This window comes from Centroberyx gerrardi, chromosome 5 (genome assembly GCF_048128805.1).
Source record: "Centroberyx gerrardi isolate f3 chromosome 5, fCenGer3.hap1.cur.20231027, whole genome shotgun sequence".
Lineage (NCBI taxonomy): Eukaryota > Metazoa > Chordata > Actinopteri > Beryciformes > Berycidae > Centroberyx > Centroberyx gerrardi.
In genome coordinates, this window is record NC_136001.1 from 13,309,279 (window position 1) to 13,332,156 (window position 22,878).

Consider the following 22,878-nt stretch of genomic DNA (forward strand, 5'->3'; position numbering starts at 1 on the left):
TATCTGTCTTTGGTGATTTCCAAATTTTATTCCTCCACAAACAGCCCAATGATGTGTCTTCGTCCCTTACTACAAAGCACAACACAGTTTTATATATAGGAACCATCGTGTGTAGTGCTGCGATACGGCGCATTTTCGCTGTGACACATGCTCGAATCTGTGTGACATTTATTTGTGTCCTCTGAACTATTCAGAGAGAGACATGGCAGGTCCAGATGTGATAAAAACTCTCCTATATACCATCAATAATTTGCTACAGCAAGAGAAATACAAAGCGGCACTGGCAGTTTTGAAAGGATTCAGAAATGGCGCCGTGTGAGTTAGCACATCCAACAAACTATGCTAGTTAGCTAAGCTGTAGTTTTCTACCTAGCAGCTGCTTTAACATTGATTAGCCGGTATTAGCTATCTTCTTGTCACCTTAGCTACATGCTAGGTAGCTATTAAGGTTATAGTTTGAGTGTCATGCCAGTAAATACTTGTGTTTGGACCCACCGTGCTGCTTACCAATACTAACCTAGGGCTACAACTGAAATAAGCTTATGTATGCAGCAGTGTTGGCTATTTCTAGTTCTTGATCCTTTACTTTAGGGAAATTAGTTGACTAAGCTTGGGGTCTTTGACCTTGCTTTGTAGCCAATTTGTGTTTCCAGCCAGCACTGATTATGTTATGTGTCTTTCTCAGATATGGGGCCAAAATCAGAGCACCCCACGCCCTTGTCATGACATTCCTGTTCAGAAGTGGCAGGTGAGAATTTGAATTCCAGTTCAATATTTTTAAGATTACAATACCTGCCATACCTCTAAATTATGAACAACTTTTTTCTACTTTTCTGATCCTAGTTTGAAGGACAAGCTGAAAGCCATTTTGAAAGCCACATACACCCACTCCCGCAACCTGGCCTACTTTGTGTTCACATACAAAGGACTGCAAGCCCTGCAGGAGAGGATCCAGGGAAAGAGTCTGCAGTCTCAGTCTTTCCTGGCTGCCTGCGTTGGAGGATGGTTAGTGTTTGGGGATAACAACAACATCAACAGCCAGGTGGGATACGTCTGAAGTCCATCAATCCCCTGTTGTCACGTTTTCTCATATTCCTCATTCTTAAGGTCTAGTCACACTAGAGCTCAAACGATTAGTCGATTAATTGATTAGTCCATTGACAGAAAATTATAATTGATTCTAAGTTTAATTAATCATTAGATTAGATTAATCATTTTAGTCATTTATCAAGTAAAAATACCAAACATTTACTGGTTACAGCTTCACAAGTGCTAAAATTTGCTTGCTTTTCTCTGTTTCATATCATTATAAAATGAATACTTTGAGTTTTTTTTGGCTGCTGGTCAGACTAACTATTTTTTGACATTTTATAGACAAAATGATTATATGGTTAATGGAAAAAATAATAGATTAATCAATAAGGAAAATAATCATTAGTTGCAGCCCTAAGTCACTCGCTCCCTCTTTGCTGCTGCTCTGTCTATCTGTGATTGCCAAACAGTTGCAGTTGTTAATCGTAACTCTTTCCTCCGTTCTAGATCAACATGTACTTGCTGTCCAGGATCCTGTTCGCTCTGTCTCGGCTGGCGGTAGAGAAAGGATTTATCCCGCAGCCTAAGCAAGACCCTTTCCCGCTGTTTGCCACCTTGGTGTGGGGCATCGTCTTGTGGCTGTTTGAGTATTACCCGCACACCCTGCAGCCCTCGCTGCAGTCCTCTATGAACTACCTCTACCATGACAGCAACGTGTGGCACGACATCTCCGACTTCCTCGTTTTTAATAAGCCAAGAACTGCTGCTCAGAAATGAGGCTTTGATTTTTTTTTTTTACTGTATGGACCAGTTCTCTACAGCACTGAGAGAAAGAAAATAAATACATTATTATTTTTTTTAATGATTATAAATATTCCAGATATTTTGAATGTGCCCTTTTTAAAAAAAATTATTGTTAGAATATAGTTTATACATTTAGACTGTGAATTAATATGACATCAAAAGGTGTGGTAGGAAGTTCCCAACTCATTAAAGTTTATTTGGTTGTTGGTTTTTTAATTTTTTGTTAATGTTTGATTCATTGACATACTTCTTCTTCTTCTTCTTTTAGGGGTCAGCACAATATGCAAAGCAAACAGTTTGACATAAAATTTCCATTTGAAGAGTTTCGTTCCAAAATCAGATGTCCATCAGCTGACACCTACTCCCGCAAAATGATAGCACAAAATTAAAACAAATTATTGTATTGTTTTCCAAGGATAGCAGGTAACTCTTTGGTTGACAAAATGATAAAATTACTACATAATGACTCCAGGAAATGATTTTTTTTCTTCCCCAAAATGGATTGATAGCGTTTTGAACATTAACTCTTCAATTGTAGCACTACTAATACATCTTTGTTTCCACAAAGATAATAATAATAAGCAAGTTATAATGATGATTTTACCTAAACCATATTCTGTTCTATAATCAAGCATTATATCTCTCACATGTTGTTGTTGGGTCTTTGTTTGGGCATTGAAGTTGTTTGTTAAAATGCTGAAAGTGTGTTGCAACAGCAGTTTTTTCTGTGCCGTTGATGCATAACCTTTGCTGAGGTTTCCAATGAAATTCGTCTCTAGTCAATCCTGTTTTCCATTTTCCAGTCATTTCAGGGCTTGCGGCTCTGGCGTATTGCCATGTAGAAATGTCAACTCTGGTTACTGCGTATCTGGTTGCCTTAGTTGGCCAAAGAGGATGTGGAAAAGTTTCCTGGGCGTCCCTTGATTTTCATATATACAGAATATATGGCACTACTTACTTTTCAATCGTATTTTTACTTGATTCTTTAATTCTTGTACTTACAGTATTTGTGATTGCTACTGAATGAAGCTTTGCCTTATTTATGAAAAAATAAAATAAAAAGTGCAATGCAGTTTGTTTTTATGATGTTTGTGACTTCAAGTGCATATGAACATGAACTTGGGCTCAAAAATGTGTCAGCTAAAATTATGTTCTGCTGTTGTATTTTAATTTGAAAGATGAATATGAGATGGATAGATATGATATATGAGATAGATAGATAAATAGATAGATAGATGGATAGATAGGTGTTTGTTGGGCTCATAGAGGAAAATTCATATTTTGTATTTAACCATGTTAAAATGGCATAAGCTTGCTGTCCCCATACTTTTGACTGTAAATACACATCTATTTCTTCCACAACCATAATCTAGCCTATTTTCTTGGGGTTCATTTTTGTATTCGAATGTGTCAACCAGTTCTTCGGCAGTCCTTTCTTCTTGAGACTTGAAGTCTCAGTATTCATTGCTGTCATAGGTGAGTGTTGCACCTTTTGCAAACTGTATGAACATCAACCGAAACATGACAAAGCAGCTCAAAGTCAGCTCCCACACTTTCATTCTGGGGAATAGGTAACTGTCAAATGGCATGTCAGGTGGTGGATGAAAGAGAGGAGAGTTTTGTGTGTGTGTGTGTGTGTGTGTGTGTGTGTGTGTGTTTGTGAGAGAGAGAGAGAGAGAGAGAGAGAGACAGAGAGTACACATTGGCACGATATCTGACCACTGTGACTGACAACAAACTGAAGAAAGGTACAGGTTCTGTGCACACAAGCTGGCCATACAAACAGGCTGCCACAGGCAAACCTGGCAACCCAAGGAGTGCAGGCTATGCCTATTCTGCTGTCAGGGGGAGACAGACACAGAATCTCACTTAAAGATGTAAGGCAGACTTATTTTGAGAAGATAGGTAGAATATACCCTGAATTCAACCGTCTGCCTGATCCTCTCAAACTTCCCTACCTATGTGAGAAAAGTCAGTGTGCAGTAGGCTATTAGCTGCAATTAGCTGTTTGTTGATTGGTGCCACACTTTAACACAGTTGGATGAAGAATATGTATTATGAATGTATGTGAAAAGTTCTGTTTTTAATGGCTAATATTATATTTTGCTGGTTTATGCTTTATCACAAACACAAGTTACATAAACACAGAAACACTGATTACCAGTGGACAGTGGAGGAACAGCAACACACACACGCACACACGCAAACACACACACACACACACACACACACACCGATACATGAGAGGGGATGGGATACATTTTTTGAAATGTTAGTTAATTGATGACTAATTTCTTGTTACGTGCGAGAGAGAGAGAGAGAGAGAGAGAGAGAGAGAGAGAGAGAGAGAGAGAGAGCATGCTGTGTGTGTGTATGTTATTGTTTTTTTTTAACCCAACTTGATAATGTAATAATTCTCTTGAATTACTTGGTAATTATCTATGCCACACCAGTCTTAACCTGTCACTGTACTGAGTGAGATGTGAGGCATCTTAAATGGAACTGATGACTAAGATGCCTGATCCCTGCCAGATTTTGTTGATCCAGTTTTTCCTAGAAAGGCTCATAAGTGATAATTTGAGATTTTCACCGTGGTCCCTTACTATTGTGTAAAATCATCCCTTTTTGTTCTTTTTTTGTTTCATTCAAGAAGGGACAGGTGAAATCTGTCAGAAATATAGCTGTTGTTCTTTTAATTTATTTATTTCCATTTAAAACATTTGAAAAAAAAAAGATAAAATCAACACTAAAAAGTAAAGGATAACATAAATAAAGCAAGACACTGGAAGCAAAATAAAAACAAATTTGAAAAAGAAAAAAGGAAATAGACAATAAAAAACAAAGGCATAAAAGGACATAAAATGAAGGTCAAGGACAATGAATAAAAGATCACTACGTTCTGGCTAATAGGAGACTAACATGTCAGAAATATAGCTTGGTGCCAGGTCGGTAGAGCCTTAAATGTTAGCAGTAAAATCTTAAAATCAATTCTAAAATTGAAAGGCAACCAGTGAAGAGAGGCAAGGATAGTGGTAATATGATACTCATCTCTTTGCAGCTGCATTTTGGAACTTTTTGGACCAAAGCTGACTAAGTCCTTACTACAGGGAGTTACAGTAATCTCGGTGTGAAGAGATGAAAGCGTGGATAACCTTCTCAAGGGCTGCATACAAAAGAAAACCCCTGATTTTAGTCAGAAATAGAGATTTTCAATATGGAAAATAACTGGATTCTCACTGATACTACAATAGAATAGAATACAATAGAATAACACCAAATGTATTCGACCAAATGCTATGACAAAATATTTTGCCATTCAGTTCGTAACCTCTATGAATAGATTTAACATACTTTCATCACCTTAATGTATTGGTATATTAGCCAGAATGGGCAATTCGGTCTAATTTGCCACTAATGGTCTGAAAATAATTAAATATTGAAAATAGTATTACTGTTACATGCTACAGGCCTCTTATCAGTTATGCAAAACATTGTGTTGCAAAACACTGTAACATATTGCAAGGAGTTACACCCAACAAAGTAATGTCACAAGCCCAGTACTCCGCTAATCTGATCAGTTGGGTGAGTCTCATTACTCACACAAGGTCTGAAACAGGTGGGCCCATATTACGCACAAAGCTGTACACCTGTAGGTCCATGTAGGAGGGGCTCCTGGTTTTAGGCATCAAGGGAAACCAGTTCATTCACTTTCTCTCTGGCAGTAAAATGCACAAATCGTTTGCAGTGGGTGTGGCATAATGTTTATATAGCTGTAGAGGTGGAGAGTGGAGTCACATAGCTTTGCGGCGAACGTGTAAACAAGACAATCACAAGCAAATGGAAGGTGAGATATGTCTTTGGGAGTAAATGCTCTTTTTTCTTGTTTTGTTATTTTATTCTTTAACTTTGGCACATCTTCTGTTTTACACTTATTCTTTCTATTCATTGTGTGACAAATCTAACCAATGCCATCTTATAGCAAGTGTTGTTATCTTTTCCCTTGACTTGCAGATTTGACTATCCAATATGTTAACCTGGAGCAATCTGAGAACCAGAAGAGCCACCGGACGGAGGGCTTCAGCAGCTCCAAAGCCCTGGTGGTGCGGAGAGGAGCCCCATTCAGAGTCAGCCTGCAGCTGCAGGGCAGAGCCTTCAACCCCCAGACTGACACTCTCATGATCAGAGTTCTGCTAGGTAGCATTCTGCAATTTTACTAAACTATGGATGAATGATCTGATTTTTCTCAGATGTGGGACCCACACTTACAAAGCATTTAACATGCAGGAGGGCTGATCTAGATCTAGGTCTACCACTGTAATCATGTGCTGATACTATACCGGTCATCTTTCAGATGTGAAAATGTTTTTCCTTGTATGCATTGAAGGTCTAAGGCTGGTGATGCTGGGTAGGTTAGGCTATGTAGAATAGGTAGGCTGTTATGTCTTGCTAATATCTGCTTGTGCTTTTCCTAATGTTTTTCCTATATCATGTTTGATTGTTGATCAGTTAGATCTAGTTAGTCCTTTTAAACATGCATGTGATAAAGGGCTATATAAATAAACAAACTTAAATAATATGAAATCCCATGTCAATTTGCAAGTTTTGGTACTCAAATCAATTTTGTGTGCAGGCAATCTGAATTAGCCATTTAAGAATCATTATTAGGATGTAAAAAAAAAAAAACTCTTCCCCTTCCTTTATCCTGACATCTTTCTCTCCTCACTCCCCAGGCCGCCTGTATGTGACAATGCCAGTCACTTTCTCCAAGAAAGTTTCTCCTTCCAGTTGGAGAGCTTACTTCAACCCGGAGGGCCTGAACCCCCAGTCTCCCTCCATATTCATCTGCACTCCTGCCTCCGCCTCGGTGGGAACCTACAAACTTCAGCTGTATGTGCTCAGTCAGAGCGGCCAGAAGAGATTCGCCATCGGCCACTTCGTCCTGCTCTGTAACCCCTGGTGTCGTGGTGAGTAAACGCAGTGGGAATGTACGAGTTAACCATGTGAAATTATCAGTAATTAATAGATACAGTCTATGTGCAGTGTTGCATTATAATAATAATAATAATGATAATAATAAACTTTATTTATAGAGCACTTTTTTTAACACAAGTTACAAAGTGCTTTACAAGATTAAAACAAATCACAATAAAAATGAAATGAGAGTAAAAGAGAAACCACATAATTTAAAAGAGCACAGTAACAGAGGATTTACAAAAGAAAGGCTAAAAATCGAAAGCAATATTATAAACAAGTATGTAATCAAAAGAGATTTAAAAGATAACGCAACACAGATAAGGTGATTAAAGAAACAGCCACAGGATTAAGGAAAGGCTTTTTTAAACAAGTGTGTTTTTAAAAGCGATTTAAAAGATGACACAGAATCAGCTCGTCGGATAGCCTCAGGTAGGGCACTCCAGAGTCTTGGAGCTCGGACAGCGAAAGCCCGATCGCCTTTAGTCACTAGTCGTGACCTTGGGACATCCAGGAGGGCCCCACCTGAGGACCTCAGGCTGCGCACAGGCTCATAAGGAGACAGAAGCTCAGTAATATACTGAGGTGCAAGACCCTTTGAGCCTTTTGAAAAGTTAATAATAGAATCTTAAAATCAATTCTAAAAACAATAGGCAACCAGTGAAGAGAGGCCAGGACACGGGTAATATGGGCATGTCTCTTGGAGTTGGTCAGAAGCCTAGCAGCAGCATTTTGGACTAGTTGCAAGCAGGAAATGGATTTCTGGTTTAAACATGTGTAGAGAGCATTGCAGTAGTCCAGACGAGATGAGATAAATGCATGGATGACCTTCTCCAGATCAGCAACGGATAGAAAGGACCTAATTTTTGAAATGTTTCTCAGTTGGTAGAAAAAACTACCTCAGAACATGAGTTGGGTATTGGTGGTTTATAATGTTAGAAATCCCAATGAGCTATGTGGATTGTGTGGCTGCATGTGTTCATGATGATGGATTGCATTAATTTAGCACCTTTCATCACATATTAGTTCCTTTTATGGTATGCTGGTTGCTACCGCGATGATGTACTCTGTGACTGGCTGTTTGAATCATACTTAAGAGGTAAGGATTCATCATAGCAAATGTCTGGTGTCAAATTTGACAAACAGAGGAGAAAAATGTGAACATACTGTAGCAGTTGAAGCCTTTAGCTAAAGAACCATTAAAGTCTGTTTCAGGTTTTCAGATGAGTGATGTTTCTATATTTCGTTATGTCCTGACTAAATTTTAGTGTTGACAATGCTCATGGTTGTACAGACTAGAAGTAATCTACTTCCAGGTGAGGAAGATTCATACTCAAATTTATTTGGATTGACTATACAACTCTGAAAGCACATTAGCTTTAAAAACAAAAAACAAAAACCAAAACAAACATATGACTTGTACAGTTATTCATCTTAAAATCTAGAGTAACTACCTCTCTAGAGTATAATGGCACTAAATGGTAAGTGTTTTGTTGCAGAGGATGCAGTGTTTGTTCCATTTGAGGACCAGAGAGAGGAATACGTCCAGAATGACTCTGGGCTTCTGTACATGGGGACATCTGTGAACCATGTGTCCAGACCATGGTCCTTTGATCAGGTGTGTATACAATATCTATTGAAGTAAACATTTCTACTTGCCCAGTTAAAAAAAAAAAAAAAAAGCATCAGGTAATTTTCAGGAGCCTGCTATACACCTTTAATGCTTGAGCTGTGGATTAAACCCATCCTTGAGACAGAAACAGCCATTGAAATGAAAAACTGTCTTTCATCCATGTCAGGCAATTTGATGTCACAGGACTGCATTTTCCTTGATTTGTAGAGCTATAATCACTCAAAACTCACAAATCAATTAACAAATAAATCAGGGAAATTTAGGAAAATGGTTAAAACCGGTAATTTTCAGTGAAACTTAGGCTTATCTCAATGAAGACATCATCACATACAAAATGAACATCCATAAAGTGCTTCATTAAATGTTAAATTCTTTCTGTCTGCCTATAAAGTATGAGGCTGACGTTCTGGAGACCTGCCTGAATTTGCTCCAAGTCAGTCCCCAGCACACTAGGAGCAGACGAAGAGACTACATCAAGCGAGGAGACCCCATCTACATCAGCCGGGTCGTGTCTGCCATGGTGAGTGTGCACAGGTTTGAGGTTTGAGGTTTTACACTGAGGAAGCATTACTGAAAAGGCTTACGACTTGAACTTGTGACCGTGAAGTTGGCAATAAATTGCTTGCTATTCTATTTCAGTAATGCCTCTCTTTACTTTGTGAGAGTCATTGCCTATTAAAACAAGTTGTGGCTTGAATTGGGTCACAGTGTTCGGTGGCTGGCAATGAATATAAACACACACCCACAACAAAACTATAATGACTAAATGTGAGATCTATAAAGATTTGGACACTGTAATTATTGCAGTGATGCAGCCAAAGTGGTTATTTAGTCACCTTTGTAATTCAAAGGTTCACTCTTCATCATGTCAGACGCCCAACTGGCTTTATGATAACTTTGTGAACTGAAGTGCGAATTCGAAGATCCAGAATGTCAAGTTCCTTTTCCATGTCTAGATCAACTGTGAAGATGACTGTGGAGTGCTGAAAGGGAACTGGTCAGGAGACTTCAAACAAGGTGTTAATCCGTCCATGTGGACCGGGAGCGGGGACATCCTGAGACAGTGGGCCCGGTCTGGCTTCAGCCCAGTCAAGTATGGACAGTGTTGGGTGTTTGCTGCCATCATGTGCACAGGTGATTGCACCATAATGATTTAATGCTTGAGAGATGTAACCTTTTATGGTAATATCACACTATGGGAAGCTGTAATAATGAGAAGTTTGTAATATACCTTACCAAAACTTCCCAAATGTGCTTTTAACATCAAAGCACGCACTGTGTGATTGCGTACAGTTTACCTGCATCATCTTTCCACAATGACACAATGTTCAGATATTCTCCATTGTATGTGCATATTTACACGTCTGTGTGTGTGTTTGGATTGCGTGTTTCAGTTATGAGAGTTCTTGGCATTCCTTGCCGCGTCGTCACAAACTTCAACTCCGCTCATGACACCAATGGCAACCTGGTGATTGAAGAGTACTACAGTGAAATGGGGAAGAAGCTGCACCAAAGTAAAGACAGCATATGGTCAGTAGTAACGTATGATTTTTATTTTTTTACATAGCAATCATGATCAACAATTAGAAGATGAGAAGTTTTGGGAAATTATCTAATACAGCATCGGCCTGGGACAATACTTTAAATCTTTGGAGAAAGTTTATTAAAAGACACTGAACTGTTGTATGAGTCAACTAAAAACAATAGAGTCATTCCTTCAGTGGTGGAAAGAGGACTGGAATGTCCTACTCTAGTAGAAGTATTGTTACTTTGCTGATATTTTACTTAAGTAGAAGTACTGGTGTACAAATCTACTTAAGTAAAAGTAAAAAGTCGTCCATTTAAAATGTACTCAGAGCAAAAGTTGCTGAGTTACTTTTTTATAAAGGAGAATGCTGTTAGCTGTGATCTTATGCAATTCTAAAAGGATGAGAGGACAGAGTTCAAACTAGATTCTTTTAATTGGAAAATGTGGAAACTACAAAATAAAGTGCACAAAGAAAGTAAAGCCAGATTACTCTTCTCTTCTTTGCTGACTGATCGTTCACTGCGAATGGCTCTGCAATTATGGAGACCCACAAAATGTATACTCTGTAATGGATGTGATGCAAAATACAATAATTTCAGTAGAAACGTGAGTAAATGTAATTAGTTACTTCCACCCTTGCATTCCTTTGTTTGTAATATCTGTTTTGGCCCTCCTTGACAGGAACTTCCACGTGTGGGTCGAGTGTTGGATGACTCGACGAGATCTGGGATCTGGAATGGACGGCTGGCAGGTTCTGGACCCAACGCCCCAGGAGAGGAGCAGAGGTGTGTGAGAAACATTATGTCTTATTGTGTGGAAGTTTCTCGCTTTTTTCCTCTTACACATTTGCCCCCACTGCCTTTTACCCAACATTGCCATAACCTTCCTTTTTCCCTGCCTCTCTTTCCTTCGTCCTGTCTGTATCTCTCTTTTAATAGGAGTCTTCTGCTGCGGCCCGGCCCCGGTCAAAGCCATCAGGGATCGTCGTATCGACCTGGTTTATGACATTCCCTTTGTCTACGCTGAGGTGAACGCTGACGTCCACACAATCGTAGTGAGGCAGGGCCGGGTGCTCAGCCACAGCACCGACACCGAGAGAGTGGGATCCCTCATCTGCACCAAGGCTATAGGCTTCCCCAGGCTCCGGAACATCACAGCAGACTACAAACACATCAAAAGTACGATCCGAATCAGAGAATACATTCATGTATTTGTTCGCTAACTTGAGAAAAGTTAAAGAAGTGGCTTGTCCCGTGGCCTTAATGTTTACTCAGGGGCACAGAAAATGGATGCATGGCTCCTTTTTGTTCCTTCTCAGCTGCCTGAAAGAAAGAGTTTGGCTGCTCGTAACGCTTTTTTTTTTTTTTTTTAAATCTTTACAATATAGGTCCTAATCCATCACTTAGATCAAGATCAAGTACAATGTCAGAAGACTCAACATTAAGGAGAGGTAAGACTTGGTGGCTTTGAATACATTCATCAACTTAAATCCCATCAAACACACGTCTCACCTCGCTCTCTGGCTGTCTTTGTGTTCCTCCTGCAGGCTCGTCCCAGGGCGTGTCAGTCTCTCTGGCCCTGGACAAAGCTCCCGTTGCCGGGGAGCCCGTCCTCTTCACGGTGAAAGTCATCAACAAGGAGCCCGTTGCCAAGGTGATCAAGGAGCACCTGAACGCCCAGGCCAAGGAATACAACCACAGTCCCTCAGACACCTTCTGGGAGGCCCACAGCATCATAACACTGGCACCCATGGAGGGTAATTTACTTTTCGCTCAATCAACGACTCAAATTTTCAGAATTAAAAATAGAACACCTTCTGAAAGAGTATTTGAATTTATATTTACACTAATATATATACTAGGGATATGTCTTGCCAGTCATGTAAGGTACATATAAGGAAATAAAGGCATGAATTCCCCAAAGAAAAACAACTGCACTCCGTCTGCAGGTACAAAAATGTAAAAAGCCATTATTATAGTGGCTGCATATTAAAAACAGCGACTACAGCGTATTGACCAAGTGCTAAAAGTTGTTTTAGCACTTTGACTTTGATTTTTCTTTGGGGAATTCATGCCTTTATTTTCTCTTATGTACCTTAACCGTGACTGGCAAGGAATATCCCTAGTATATTTTTTAGGTATTGTACCTGCCAACCACAGAGCAGCTGTCTTCTACTACCTCAGATCCAAGAAGCGCTCCTTTCTTTTTTTATAATGTGATTTGATTATAAATTTGAATTGAAGCCTCACTTTGAATCCTTTTCTCTCTCTCTCTCTACATCTCTCTCTACACACCCTCTTCTCTCTCTCTCTTTGCCTCTTTTCTCTTTCCAGCCAAGGTGCTGCACTACCAGATCGCCCCGGCCCAGTATGAGGGTGTGGTGGGAGATGACCTGGTCAACCTAGCGGTGGTCCTGGAGGACGAGGCCAGTCAGGATCGGGTCCTGGTCTCAGAGGAGTTCAACATCGCCAGCCCACAGATCACCATACAGGTACCACAGACTGCTATTCACCAACAGGGTTTCTTACGGATTTTTACAACCTATTTTGTAGACTCTTATTACACTATGAGAAAGGATTTGATGTCTCAGTGGAAGGGGTGAATTTCTCTGGTTTTTACTGATTGTTTAATTAGGTAGCAGTAGGTGAAAAGACTGGGCTGGGTTGTAAAAAAGTATCCGGCTGCTTGCTCCGACCCTCCATGTTCCCCTGCGGAGAAAGATGACCTAAGTGTGGAGGGGTCTGTGATGGTAAGATTATATTCCAAAATTAACCAACATGGCTGTCTCCTCTAGATTGCAGCTGAAGACTCCATCACACCCCAAAAGGAGCACACCGCCTTAGTGACCTTCACCAACCCGTTCTCTATGCCAGTGAGTGGAGTCCTGACTGTAGCTGGAGCCGGGCTGATCCAGGGCAAAGTTCAGTTCAGGTGGGAGTGTGTGACGTTTTCATGTCTTCATATGTTCCGTTTCATTCTTCAGGCGCTTCAGTACGATCACATGAGACAAAGCTCATCGGCAGCCATTCATTTTATTTGTTTGAATGGGCGAAGGAATGTTCAGATAGAGGCGTGTCACAGTACAGTACAGCGTGTCCTTAACCAATGTAGGTTAAGTACTTGTTCCACTTGGATTGTTCCATTCATGTTTGTGCGTGTTGTTATGATTATGATTAGTGGGTGGAAGTGGTACTCTTTGGGACCTGGGCCAAAAAAGTATTTTTAAGTACTTTATGGGTTTATGTTTGAAGCAACCTATTTACCAGATGGGTAGGATTTGTGGTAAAACAGTCCAATGTCGATACTCAGTGAACTGTCAGGTGACAAAAAGTAGATGCTCAATAAAGTGATTGATAGTAAGTTGAGTATCAGCATTGGAATATCCAAATAAAATGTGACCGGATTTGCTGTACAGGAAAATACAATGTGTGCCAAAAAGTTTAGACTATGACAAAGATATTATTTGACAGCTAATTTAGCCACTTTTCTATGACTGACAACTTATCTGTCACAATCGAAATAACCCTGAGGCAGTCGACTCCATCCATACGATCCATTAAGTACTATTAGTAGATTGACACAGGTAGAGCTGCCAAATTCTCTTTGTAATTTTACCCTGACAGCAATCAGTGTCTCCTGTATTAATGTTTATTGATAAGGATTCCCATTAGCTGTACACAAAGGTGTCAGCTATTCTTCCTGGGGTCCCACTGAAACACAACATACATCCAAAACAAATGCACAAAGTTTAAAACCAGGATACAATAAAATCTAAAATTAGGACCACTTTCTCATGGGCCACAGCATGAAAGACAAGCAGAAATATTAATAAGATAAGTCACATTTGTACAGTAAACAATGATTCTTACATATCAAAGGCTAAGGACAAGCTCAAACAAACAAAAGTGTGAAAGAAATACATCTGCATGGATATAGCAGTATAAAACAAGTAGAACTCAAATTAAGCATCATCCCTGCACCATTTGCCAGAGTTGGATCATTTTACGAACACCTGGGTTATATCCTCTCTTCCTTTCCCTCCTCTCCCTCCAGGTTGCTCCCGCTGCGGTCCGGGGAGCGAGTGCAGCAGAACATCACTTTCATCCCCAAGATGGTGGGAATGAAGATGCTGCAGGCCAGTCTGTCTCTGGCCAACATCAACTCCATCATCAGAGGCTTCAAGATGGTCTCAGTCAGCAACGCCTAAATCCTGTGATTCATGCACCTCATCGGCCAACTTGTTTTTTTTTTTTTTTACAGCTTGGTTGGCTCAGTTGTTGCACTGAGGCACACAACAAACATTTTTACCATGTTAGTATTGTCTCGCCTCTGAATAAACATTTTAATCATGTTGTATCAAGTTTTTCCATTGAAACCAATACATGGCAACCAGGTTTTAGCATCAATTACGGAGGAAAACGCTCACTAAAATCGTCCAACCTTGAAGCCATCCTCAGTTTTATCGATAATGGATTACTGCTTTAAAGCTGATGATGTATGTTGAAAATGTGAATGTAAAGCATAATATTTATTTCTATATTTATGTATTTAATTGATTAAACTCAACATTGCTACTATCCATTGGAATGCACTTAAATGTTTTAAAAATACTACATCAAATGATTTGATTAATAATGTTATTTTGTTTTTTGCTTTACAGTGTTTAATGTGAAAATGTACATCACATTTCTAATAGTGAAATAAAACTGTTTCATGTTAATGTAGTTCATTTTCTGCCCAGGAGAGGGAGATCTTTCCTTTTTTTCACTTTGGTTCACTCTGCATCAAACTCTTAACTCTGTTTACTCATGATAGCATTAATTTAATAATTACATGTAATTCATATAATGAGACAGAAGCTATTTATGCTTTATTTGATCATTCGTTCATTCATCCATACCAACCCCTCTTGTTTCATAGACTGCTGGATTGAGTGAATGTGTCAAATGAAATAAAACTCAACTCAACTTTCACAGAATGCAATTAACTTATCTTTATTAATCTATTTTAACTGTCTGTCAAAAACAAATCAACAATAAAGCATTATATACAAATTGTAGCTAAGCTGACAGGCAGTGTAATAGGCACATGCACAACCATACCAGTTCATCTATATTACAAAGAGGTTATTCAGACAATCATGGACAGAATAAAACAGGAAAATTAAAACATGACAACATATACAACCCAGAATCAAAAGGAAGGATTCAAGCACTAGCCTATAATACAGCATCTTCAAGACGTGTTATCAAAACATTTTTACAAGAGCATATTTGGTCTTTGTAGGCTATTTTATGCTAATCTCCCAAAATGTATATGCCTCATTCATTTGTAGAATTTAACCAATCAATAAATAGCTCACATTTTGAAGGTAAAATACAATCAGACTATTTTCAATAGCCTACATCTATGTGGGAATTGTTATTTGATATTTATCTAGCCTATATATAAGTAAAGCGATTCTAAAACAATAGTGAAGGCAAGATGTATCTCAAATAACTTTTTAACTTTAGACCTTCTTATTCTCTCTTTAAAATGGTATTGGTCAATGGAAAATGTAATTATTTCGTCTCTCACCAAATGGAAAAAACAACACAGTAGAACAATCAAACAAACAATCTGAGCGTTTCATTCAGCCAGACGTACTGATTCTGTTCATTCCCAGGCTGTAGGACTTTGTTTTCAGTGCAACACCCTTTTGTGTACAAAAGTGGGACACCTCTCATAGAGTCTTTGTGACTTGAATAAAAAAAAAAAAAGGAAAGAAAGAAAGAAAAACAGTATTTCCAGTAATAAACACAGTTCCCTGGGGTCAGTTATGAAACTTTGGTCCCTTATTTCACTTTGGTCCTTTATTTTGGTCCATTACTTTTGGCTTTGTGATACGTATCGCAGATATACTGTAGCCTCGCTTCAAAATCCTCACAGTTCCTTTGGCTTTGGTGTGAAGTTGTCCCCCTGAGTGCCGATTAGCCATCAGATGCCCGGCCCCGAACCTTGAAAAATCATGGGGAAATAGAAATACTGACTCTGGATCAGTCTCTAGGGGCAACTTCACCCCGTAGCTCCGTTGAGGAGTTGGGTGGAAGAGCAGAGTGTGACAGCTGGCGCCCTCTAGAGGTAGTCCAGCTCCAGTGCATGGCTCAGAGCCTCCAGATCGGCCCGACACGACACCCTCCAGAACGGCATGTTCTTCTGAAAAAAAACAACAACAACAAAAAAATAATGTAAAACACACAGTCTTCTTAAGTCAGTCATACTTGGGCAACTTGCTGATGCAGTGCAGATGCACTGTGGTTTGGATGGGGATTGTAAAATGCGATAAAATACGTGCGGAGAACACGGTGGTCTACAATGTACAAAAGCTTAATGCAAAAATACTGTTGCTCAGAAATGTCAGTAAAATTGCCCAACAATATAAAACCTCAAAATGTTGTCTGTGTGTCATGGCTTCAGGGTGCATCTTCAAGAAAGGAGACCACCATTTCCATGCAAAGATTATTCTAAAAACCACTCAGACACAGAAGCTAAAGGAACTGAGTGTGTCACAAGGTTAACTGATTCGTTGAGGTCCATTTTTCAACAGTCGCAATCATAAAAGAAAGACGAACTGAGTTTTACCTTCTTGGCCACGGTCTCTTCCTCCACTCCGTCTCCTATCACCACATACACCGCTCTCCGGCCAAACCGCTGGGAGACTCGCTCAAAACAGCTCTCTTTGCCTTTAAAAACAGGGAAAATATACAGCTTAGATGTTGAAAAGTACTACTTTTAAATGGAGATTTTACAATGTGAAATTTAACAGGCGAGAAACAAATAAAAATGTCTGATTTATTAGTATGAGTTAAATTTCTACATGGAAGATCTGCATGGATGGAAGGAGAACGTTGTTGAGTGATTACTCTCCCCTCTCTCTCTCTCTCTCTCTCTCTCTCTCTCTCCCCTCTCTCTCTCTCCCCTCTTTCTCTCTCTCTCTCTCTCTCTCTCTCTCTCCCTCCCTCCCTCCTTCTCAGGATTTTCCTCACCTGTCTTGGTGGCGCTGTAGATGTTCTCTATGGGGAAGGCAGAGCCAAGGCCGTACAGTAACACCTTGGAGAGGGCTGGGATGAGCTGAGTGGTCGTCACCAACACATTCACACAGTTTGGCCTGGAAGGACAGGAGTGACATATTTAGACTGACGTAAATTTGCAACATCTCAAATGTAACGTGCTACAGCAAGGACTGAGATTGACAACTCATAGAGGGATATAAGTTGCAAAAGTATAATAAAAAATAATATTGCTTGTTACAGTTGGTCAAATTTAGCTTGCCTTCAAATGTTGCAAGAGGAATGCTTGAAAGTATTTTTCAGATAGTCAACAGCTACTGTGAATTGACCTGTCGGTTTAAATCAAGTCATGACAGCATAAACTGACCTGGAGTTGATCAGAGCCAGAGCCTTGAGTGCCTGAGTCAGCCACAGGTCTGTCAGGACCTCCATCTCTCTTCTCAGCTGTAACCACTCCTCCCGCTTAGGGCTGCCCAGCAAACCTGCCAATCAGGGAGAAGCACCAGCTTGACGGACAGTTTTTTGTAACAAAACAGAGATGATCTGAACTCTTGTAGTTCCGGTGCATAAAAGCTCTCATTTACTGAGACATTGCAAAACCATGTTTTGACAGCAAGGCTGTCTGCAGTCTCTGGGTGGACGGCTCTCACACAACAACCTCTAGCCAAAACCTCAAACACATGGTTTCCAGCACAGTTGAAGCGGCCAGCTGTAATCAGCAGTGCCTTTGCTCAGCCAACGCAGCACAGCTCAGATTGGGCGGTCTGGACAACAACATCTGACTCACCATCTTAGTTGACAAACAAACCTGTCTCCTTTCTTTCACCTATATCATCCCTTCATGATTCAAATAATCTATATTTAACAGTTAAAATAGTTCAAATAAGTCCATAAGGAACCATCACTTTAACATGGATTTTTCATGTAATGAGCAGGTCTTCATCATCATATGCTCACTCTATTCTCTTAGAGTTTTTGAAAATGCAAAATGCACCGTTCTGAAGCACGGCCTAGCAAGACGCCCACATATAGCAACTCTTTTTTTTTATACTAGCAAAAACCCTGTCGAAGCATTGTGGTTTAAAGCTGAACTGTGTTCAATTTCAACCCCGGCTTGTGAGGTCCCACAGCAGGGAAATATGTGCAAACACTCCACTTGTCAGTTTGATCGCCACCTCACTGTTACTGTTTTTCTCTCATCATTAGTTCTTTGTGGTTGCTACAAAACCTAATGTAACCTGAATTAGACCTCAGAAAAGTTATGCTAATCTAAATAGGTTGCCTGTATACAATATTGTTAAATGAAATTAACCTACCTCCAACGTTATTCTTGTATGTGTTGTAGATCTCCTTTACTCTGCGGTATCGGAAAGCCAGTTTCCTCATCCAGTCGACCCCTCCATGGACCCCGGACCCCAGGCACAGAGAGCCGGCCCCCGCAGGGCTCTGGAACCCGTCCGTCCCAAAGTTGTAGGTGCTGCAGGGTCACAACACAGGAAATAATCAGGATATGGATCAAAACATGTGGGCATAAAGACATGAACTGCGTTTCTCTGCAGCATTTAGCGCTAGTATCATCTATGTTTCAGAAGAGTGGAACTGAATAAATGCTCTATGACTTGGGAAAACTACATTTATGCCCAGCATACATTTTCTGGCTCTTTATTTGCTCGTTCATATAAAGTTGATAACCAGGAAGAGTTTCAGGCAAACTGTACGAACAAGAAAACAGCTTAAACCATTAATCAAAACGTGAGGGAGTTGTGCCAGCGCAACCACAAAAATGCCAGGGACAAGAAATGCTGTGCAGAACTGTCTTTGCGCTGTGAATGCAGCTTTGTCAGTGAGAAATCATGGAGCATATGCATTCACCATGGCTAGCATAAATATAATAATATCCTTGAGAATGAAAAAGGCCAAAGTAAAGCGCAATAAAATAAAGACTTCACAAAGGTACTTTGATACAATCTGGCTCTTTCTCAAATCACTCTTAAAAGTATCCTAAAGTGCTTCAACAAGTTTTTGCAATAAAATGTCTGGACTGAGGGAGACGGAGAGAATGACAAAGAGATATTCTGATGAGGAATGAAGGAATTATGGATAATTCTGTGACATATTATATGGCTGGTGGGAGGTGGAGAAAATAAAACACACACACACACACACACACACACAGACACAAATACACACAGTTCTCTTTCTACTCTGTCTCATCTCCCTGCTTTATCCTCCTATGCACTAAAACCCGGGGGCAAGTCTGGTTCACAAGGCGTAATAGAACTGTCAGCCCCTCAGTAGAGCTCTAAGCACAGTAAAGCAGCAGAAGCCTTACCTCAGGTCCTGCCCGTTGTCGTCTGATGCCACGTCATCAATATGAACCTGGTCGCATTCCTGGGAAATGAAAAGGAAAGCGGATATATCAAGCAGCGTACGGAGATCCATTTCAGAGCGGAGCCCTGTACAGGCAGGTCTCTCCTCTTTAAGGGAGCCTCCGGGAACGATAGCAGCTATGGAAATAAAAAAAACCGTCTAAAATAAAAGACAAGGGAGGAGGAAATAAGTTGTCGGGACGTGGGACAGAAAGGCGCCAGAGAGGAGAGGGTATAGTGAACCAGCCACCAAGGCTCAGCAGTGCCAGTGTAACCATATAGCAAATTAAAGCTACATACTTATAACATCTCATCATTTTTTAGAGTGTGTTTAATATTTTGGTAAAAGAAATTCCTCTCAAGAAAGGTCCTTTGTTTTGAGAATTGTCCTTTGACATGCACAGTGGTGTACGTGTTATTTCTCTCTACTGGATGCTAATGCAACCGACCAAACCACAGGGATTAAAACCACACTGCAGCGTGAGCATGTGGCTGCAGCCAAAACACCTTCAAGCAATATGCAATAACATCAGAAACTTGAAAAGAGTTAAATATATGAAGATTGGATATTGTAGGAGAGTAAAAGAAAAAGGGAGAGCATCACATTTAGGACACAGTACATACATTATAAATACGCTGTTATTAATGCTGTTAATAATGTTGTTATTCGTGTCAATCATGATAGGCCAATAGAAAATGCCCTCATATAACACACTTCTTAACCCTGCAACCAACAATGGCCATTGTCTTGTATAAAATCCTGAGACTTTGATCTCTCTATCTGTTAGTCTCATTGCTCTCCTTCTCTATCCACCGAGTCCAGCTTCAAGCCACTAAATCCTACAACCTCTCTCTCACTCTCACACACACACACACAAGCACACACAGACACACGCAAGCATGCACACACACAAACTCACACACACGTGCAAACACCGAATCCTGCAGCACTATAACTCACACTCCTTGTCACACGGCGGCCCGGGACAGACAGGCCCTCCTCTCACCTTTCAGCCGTCTTGAGACAGAGGGAGACGCTACCTCATCATCCCTCCATCTTTATATCCCTTCATCCTTACATATCTCAATTCCCAGCGGCCGCAGCCCGCCGCCCACTCAGGTGCCATCTGCCCCTACATACTTAATACTGCCCACACAATGCAATTGGCCCCGTTAACCACTGTGCTTCAACGCATAGCAGTTCCACTCAGCGCCTATCCCAGTGTACAGTGATTTAATTTCAAGAGTTGGCAATGAAGTGGAATATAGCCATAGTAAATATGCTGATATCAGTTTCTTTGAAATAGAACATTTCCACTGGAAATTCTGACTTAGATCAATCTGGCGGTCACGCATGCCAATTATAATGTAATTATGTGATCTTCTGGTGTAGTACAGTAACGACGGCAACGATAACACTCGTAGCCACTGATGTAGCTACTGAACTAGCAAGGACAAGATAATTGTACCGCAAGACTTAACATGAGTTGTCAGCCCGCTGCGGCCGACTGCTTTGGAGATTTACTGAGCCCTGACAACAAAAGAGGGGATAAAACCGGGTTTGCAAATGGCTTTGTTGGCCTCTTTCCCTCCTCTCAACTGTTCCTCCTCCCATTTGACTAATTTTCCTCTCAGAGACCCAGACACACACCTATAATTACAGCACAAAGTGTACTTGTTCTCTCTCTCTGTCCCTCTCTCTGTCTGTCTCTAATCCTTTTCTTTGTCAGAACAAGGCAGAGGAATGCAGGATGAAAAACATATGCATTGTTCAATCACCGACACGTAGTAAAACTGCATTTCAATAACCCCTTGGAATTTTCTTAGAGGAGTCATCACTTTTTTGGGGGTCGCATCTGTGCACATGTTAACTGTGGTGGATTATTAGGATACAAGTCAGGTCTAATGGTAAGAGTACTGATGCCAGTAGCCAACAAACCCTCCTTTTTATATACTTGCTGCACCGCTGCTCAAGGCCCAAGACAAATTGTTTGGAAAATGCTGCACTAAGAACTAATGCGGGATAGATGCAGTGTGAGGGGATTTCTACAATGGCTACCACTGTGCCTTATGCCAGTTAGGAAAACAGCCTCAAAATGTCAAGCCTCTCGCTAGGCTGTTGTGGTGAAGCCTTTCTGGTCAGCTGTATGCCAGCTTATACCATTGGATATGTTCTCACTGCTGATGTTTTCCACCTTGGTGGAAAAAAAAAATCTAAAATTGGATGCGAAGACAATTATCACAGAAAAGGAGATGAAGGAAGCTCAGTGGGCTACTAGCAGAATATGCAGCAAGTAAGGAGAGTGCAGCTGTATTTCCAATAAGAGGTTTGGATGAAGTAAAGCATAATGTCACTAAGATTAGTTTAAAGGGGCAGAAATCACCAAAACACATTTTAACTTTCAGTTTTCGTAACATCCTTTGAAACTCTTCTTTTCCCAAGGATGCTTTCTTTCCGTTTTTGACTGAGAAATGACAAATCATCACAGAAACTTGCTAAAGTCTCACCTCCAGGTCATTGAAGAAGAGTCTTGAATCAGCCAGATTGAAGATCATCTCCTCCATCCACAGACCCAGAGACACCGCCTTTGAAGAGTCCTAACACACACACACACACACACACACACACGCACACACACAAAGCACAACGAAGCATTAATAACTTGCTTTGACAACCACACTACGCATTTAATATATCTTATCTTCTGACATTTACGAACAGAGCGAGACCGTCGGTACGACAACCTTCACAGACAAAGTGAAATTATACTGTAATTCAAGAACAGGGAATGAACCTCTGCTATTCTCTGAGGGTTAAATGTTGCTGTCTAATTCATTCCCCCGTGTCTGTATCCATACTGTACAGTTCATCTGGACCTAAACTCAAGTAACATACGTTTTTAATTCCGTGCGGCCTCTTGAAACACATCTACATTTCAATTCAGAAATGAATGGTCTCCAGTCATACAATTTAATTCAAATCTGTGCACTTTAACACAAATTAAAATAAAGAAAACTGGTTCTTAAACTACGGTTTGTGGTTTGACCTAGTTAATAAAGATCCTGTAATAATAACAGTACTATTTCACTTCAGGGCTGCACCCTCGATGATTAGTGTTAAAAAATGATATAATTAGCATGAGGGCTGAGAGCGATGGTATAAGAGGTTTGGTATTTAAACCAAGGGTTTAATCTGATTACTGAACATCATTATTCATGTCATCATTCTCACTGTGTCAGTGCGTCTGCCTGTCTGTCTCTCTCAACAGCTTTCCATTCAGCTCCTCTGCCAACTCATCAACTGGATTGACACAAACAGGTTCCAGGGAGAGGGAAGTGCGATTATTCATCCGTCAATCATAACTTCTGCTGTGCCTTATCTCTCCTATCTGATCCTATCTGTTTTCTGGCTTATTTTGGTGCTCTGTTTTGTCTGGTCTGACAGTTTACTCATCTCTCTCCACATCAGCCTTTTTGTTTTTTTCTCAACTC

The 22,878-nt window shown here is 40.3% G+C and overlaps 3 protein-coding genes across 4 annotated transcripts in view; 2 read left to right on the forward strand and 1 right to left on the reverse strand.

The window, feature by feature from the left end:
* The first annotated feature begins 171 nt into the window (after positions 1-171).
* pxmp4 (peroxisomal membrane protein 4) lies at positions 172-2,582 on the forward strand. Its single transcript, XM_071903939.2, has 4 exons — positions 172-315; positions 686-748; positions 844-1,042; positions 1,540-2,582. The coding sequence occupies exons 1-4, from the start codon at positions 203-205 to the stop codon at positions 1,807-1,809; spliced, it is 645 nt and encodes a 214-aa protein (XP_071760040.1). The 5' UTR covers positions 172-202; the 3' UTR covers positions 1,810-2,582.
* Positions 2,583-5,584: 3,002 nt separating this feature from the next.
* tgm5l (transglutaminase 5, like) lies at positions 5,585-14,688 on the forward strand. Its single transcript, XM_071903778.2, has 14 exons — positions 5,585-5,680; positions 5,848-6,030; positions 6,567-6,800; positions 8,307-8,425; positions 8,832-8,960; positions 9,397-9,574; positions 9,835-9,970; positions 10,650-10,753; positions 10,907-11,146; positions 11,356-11,418; positions 11,515-11,724; positions 12,302-12,459; positions 12,763-12,899; positions 14,022-14,688. Exons 1-14 carry the CDS (start codon positions 5,674-5,676, stop codon positions 14,173-14,175), a joined length of 2,052 nt encoding a protein of 683 aa, XP_071759879.1. The 5' UTR covers positions 5,585-5,673; the 3' UTR covers positions 14,176-14,688.
* Positions 14,689-14,946: 258 nt separating this feature from the next.
* Positions 14,947-22,878, reverse strand: part of eya2 (EYA transcriptional coactivator and phosphatase 2) — a 29,561-nt gene continuing 21,629 nt past the window's right edge. For both annotated transcript variants that reach the window (XM_071903801.2, XM_071903800.2), the window contains exons 10-16: positions 21,895-21,984; positions 19,350-19,408; positions 18,334-18,494; positions 17,385-17,499; positions 16,994-17,115; positions 16,590-16,690; positions 14,947-16,163 (exon numbers count right to left, since the gene is read on the reverse strand). In XM_071903801.2, the coding sequence (XP_071759902.1) occupies positions 16,083-16,163; positions 16,590-16,690; positions 16,994-17,115; positions 17,385-17,499; positions 18,334-18,494; positions 19,350-19,408; positions 21,895-21,984 (729 nt within the window). In that variant the 3' untranslated portion in view covers positions 14,947-16,082. The remainder of the gene's footprint in view (positions 16,164-16,589; positions 16,691-16,993; positions 17,116-17,384; positions 17,500-18,333; positions 18,495-19,349; positions 19,409-21,894; positions 21,985-22,878) is intronic.

Bases quoted from the DNA above. Each gene is read 5' to 3' on its own strand.
- tgm5l (XM_071903778.2), top strand. The intron at 6,801-8,306 runs GTGAGTAAACGC...GTTTTGTTGCAG, and splicing joins CTGTAACCCCTGGTGTCGTG to AGGATGCAGTGTTTGTTCCA. The intron at 9,575-9,834 runs GTGATTGCACCA...TGCGTGTTTCAG, and splicing joins TGCTGCCATCATGTGCACAG to TTATGAGAGTTCTTGGCATT.
- pxmp4 (XM_071903939.2), top strand. From the start codon at position 203: ATGGCAGGTCCAGATGTGATAAAAACTCTCCTATATACCATCAATAAT. The intron at 749-843 runs GTGAGAATTTGA...TTCTGATCCTAG, and splicing joins TTCCTGTTCAGAAGTGGCAG to TTTGAAGGACAAGCTGAAAG. The intron at 1,043-1,539 runs GTGGGATACGTC...CCTCCGTTCTAG, and splicing joins ACAACAACATCAACAGCCAG to ATCAACATGTACTTGCTGTC.